This window comes from Otolemur garnettii, unplaced genomic scaffold, assembly GCF_000181295.1.
Source record: "Otolemur garnettii isolate 467f Iridium unplaced genomic scaffold, OtoGar3 scaffold00002, whole genome shotgun sequence".
Lineage (NCBI taxonomy): Eukaryota > Metazoa > Chordata > Mammalia > Primates > Galagidae > Otolemur > Otolemur garnettii.
Window position 1 is genome coordinate 6,236,998 of NW_003852397.1, and position 3,650 is coordinate 6,240,647.

General features: G+C 56.1%; 1 protein-coding gene across 1 annotated transcript; it reads left to right on the forward strand.

Annotated features, from left to right (window-relative positions):
* The first annotated feature begins 801 nt into the window (after window positions 1–801).
* Window positions 802–3,261, forward strand: GPR6 (G protein-coupled receptor 6). Its single transcript, XM_003781586.2, has 2 exons — window positions 802–1,014; window positions 1,619–3,261. Exon 2 carries the CDS (start codon window positions 1,638–1,640, stop codon window positions 2,739–2,741), a length of 1,104 nt encoding a protein of 367 aa, XP_003781634.1. The 5' UTR covers window positions 802–1,014; window positions 1,619–1,637; the 3' UTR covers window positions 2,742–3,261.
* Window positions 3,262–3,650: the final 389 nt, after the last annotated feature.

Sequence of the window (3,650 nt, forward strand, 5' to 3'; positions counted from 1 at the left end):
AATGTTCCAGATGTCCCCTTTTTATTCGTCTGTGCTCCCCACAGCTCAGAGTTTCTTAACTGGCCCTCTTTAACTCTCACACTGTACCATAGACACCTTTTAAAAAGTAGATTTCGGGCTGGCGTTCTTCCTGTCTCTGCTGGGGACCCCATGCGTTTCTCTCTCTCAGTCCTTTTCTCCCCATCTTCCCTTTACCACCCCCTGCTCCCTGCTCTCTCCTCTCCCTCTTTCTCATCTCTGCCCCCATTCTTGTCCCTCTCTCTAATATAAAATAAGCTCACACTTTTATATTTAAAAAAGCAATATAAAAGTAGATTTCGTTGCCCAGGCCATTCCTGTTCTTCAAGCAGCACTTTTTTTTTTTTTTTTAAAGTAGTGATTCTCCCCTCGGGCCCCCATCCCAGCCTCAGGTCCTCATCCCAGCCTCGGGTCCCCATCCCAGCCTTGCCCTTCTCCAGGGCTTCTTTTCCGAACTGGCCCCTCAGGGATCTCGGACACCGCGTTTGCTGCCCGCGGGTGCCGCTCATCCCTCACCCCACCCCCCACCCCCATCTCCCTCTTCAACCAGCGTCAGGGTCTCTTCGCTCCTTTCCCTCTCACCTTCTCTCTCCCTAGCCCATTCCTGAAGTTCTGGACTGGAGGGGGCCATTCTGGCTTCTTCCTCCTCGGACCCGTGAGGCACGGGGTGGGTGAGGTAAGGGGTAGGGGGTGACAGGGTGGGCTGGTGGGGAGAGTGAGTGCCAGGCTTGCACCTGCAAGTGGGAGCCGGAGCCTGACGTCACCCACCCCGCCCTGCCTGTCAATCTCCAGCGCGCGCCCTGCTCGCAGCCGAGGCTTCTGCCACTGACTCGGTCGCTCAGTAGCTGCGGCGCCGGCACAGCGACAGGCGCCGGGCGCTCACCTCCTCTCCGGCCCTGGCCGCCTTCCGCGGGCAGCTGCTCAGTGCGCGAGCGGAGCGCAGGGCGCAGCCACGGAGCCCATGACCAGTGACTTCCTGAAGCCCTGACTGCCCAGGTGAGCGGCCGGGGGTAACTTTGGGGGTGTGAGGGACAGGGTGGGTGCAGGACAGCCAGAGGATGGGGCTTTGCAGAAGCCCAGGACATGAAGCCCAGCTTGTTCCATCCACCCCATACACACACACTCCACTTTCCCTCGTCCCAAACCTCCTTCCCAGGAGCCTCCGTGGGCTCGCGGGTTCCCAGCTTAGCGATCGCATAAACTTTGATTTCAGCACCGCGGACAGCGACTCCGCCGCCCAGCCCCGGGGAAAGCCCTGATCGCTGAGGGATGCTCCAGGCTGAACTCCAGCTTGGCGTGTTAGGGTGCGTGTGCAAATACAACCATGCATATTAGGGTGCGTGTGCAAATACAACCCCACACACACACATCTGTGCAGAAACTCAGGAGCATCTGTGGACACGCGGTGCATTTTACTCACTCGCTCAACAGGTTTTTATTTGGGGTTGGTACTTAGTCCCTGCTTCCCCACTCTGCTCCGGCCTCCGCGGAGGGGGATAGCCAAATCAGGTAGGGCGATTCGAGCGGGACGCCTGCACGCGGGGAAGTTTCCTGGCAGCCTGCACTGCACCCCTTACGCCTGCACCCCTTCTCTATGCAGGGTGCAATCCACAGCTGCGATGAACGCGAGCGCCGCCTCTCTCAACGAGTCGCAAGTGGTGGTGGTGGCAGCCAAGGGAGCGGCGTCGGCAGCCACCGCAGCAGGGGCTTCGGACAGCGGCGAATGGGGGCCTCCTGCAGCGGCGGCGGCAGCGGCAGCGGCGCTGGGAGGCGGCGCTGGGGCTAATGGGTCTCTGGAGCTGTCCTCACAGCTGTCGGCGGGGCCGCCAGGACTGCTGCTGCCGGCTGTGAATCCGTGGGACGTGCTACTATGCGTGTCGGGGACCGTGATCGCGGGTGAAAATGCGCTGGTGGTGGCTCTCATCGCGTCCACCCCGGCGCTGCGCACACCCATGTTTGTGCTGGTGGGCAGCCTGGCCACCGCTGACCTGCTGGCCGGCTGCGGCCTCATCCTGCACTTCGTGTTCCAGTATCTAGTGCCCTCGGAGACTGTGAGCCTGCTCACTGTAGGCTTCCTCGTGGCCTCTTTTGCCGCCTCAGTCAGCAGCCTGCTGGCCATCACGGTGGACCGATACCTGTCCCTCTATAACGCGCTCACCTATTACTCGCGCCGGACCCTGTTGGGAGTGCACCTGCTACTTGCTGCCACCTGGACTGTGTCCCTAGGTCTGGGGCTGCTGCCGGTGCTCGGCTGGAACTGCCTGGCCGAACGCGCAACTTGCAGCGTGGTGCGCCCCCTGACGCGCAGCCACGTGGCGCTGCTCTCTGCGACCTTCTTCCTGGTCTTCGGCATCATGCTGCACCTGTACGTGCGCATCTGCCAGGTGGTCTGGCGCCACGCGCACCAGATCGCGTTGCAGCAGCACTGCCTGGCGCCGCCCCACCTTGCGGCCACCAGAAAGGGTGTGGGTACGCTGGCCATGGTGCTGGGCACTTTTGGCGCCAGCTGGTTGCCCTTCGCCATTTATTGCGTGGTAGGCAGCAACGAGGACCCAGCAGTCTACACCTACGCCACGCTGCTGCCGGCCACCTACAACTCCATGATCAACCCCATCATCTATGCCTTCCGCAACCAGGAGATCCAACGCGCCTTGTGGCTCCTATTCTGTGGCTGTTTCCAGTCCAAAGTGCCCTTCCGCTCCAGGTCCCCCAGTGAGGTCTGAAGGGTTCCCTCCGCGTCCTCTCACCAACACCACACCCCCAACAAGCCAGCCTTTGGTGAGCTTCTAGGTGCCTGCTGACGAACTCAGATCCCAATGGTGTGCCTCTGACTCAGAAAGAAAGAGGGAGTAAACACAAACGCAACAAACTCACAAGGACAAAGGGGCTTGTGGGCACTTTACATATACAGTGTATACACGTGTACATATATATACAAATATTTGTATCTTCTGGAGGTGTTCAGGATGTAGAGCTTCCTGTTACGTGAGAAACTAACAAAAAGATGTGGTTGTATACTCAAATCGTACATCACATTTGTCAAGTGAAGACATTCCAATACTGCTTAACTATAGCACTTTATTTTTAGCTGCTGAACTGCCAAAACAGTGTTGCCATTTCCAAGGGCAGGGGTAAGGGAGTAAAAGGTGTATTTTTGTTGTATGTGATAGACTATTTTGCTGCACATGCATCAACAAATTACAACATATTTTGTACACAAATAAACACACTATGAAAACGTAATTTGGGGTATGTGACTGACTATACAATTACTGTAAAAGAGCTGAATTATGAGTGCATTTATTTACTTTACAAGTTTATTATGGGTCATCTCCCTCCTGGGAAAATCTTAATGTAAAAAAATCATATGAATTTGCACATTGTTCATAAATTTTCACTGCAATACTTATTCCAGATCATTATAGCTGGGGAGAGGCAGGAAGGGAGTAATATAGTTACATAGCAGCATTCACGGAGCACCAAAGGATAGTGCAAGTTAATCTATTCCCTTGGCTACTGGGCTGGGGAGACAAATCTCGGAAGAGAGCTGAAACCATCCCTCCAACATCCCACAACATGTGAACTCGTGAATCCTAAAATCACAACTTTCAGGTGTAGTTTTTCCGGTATGG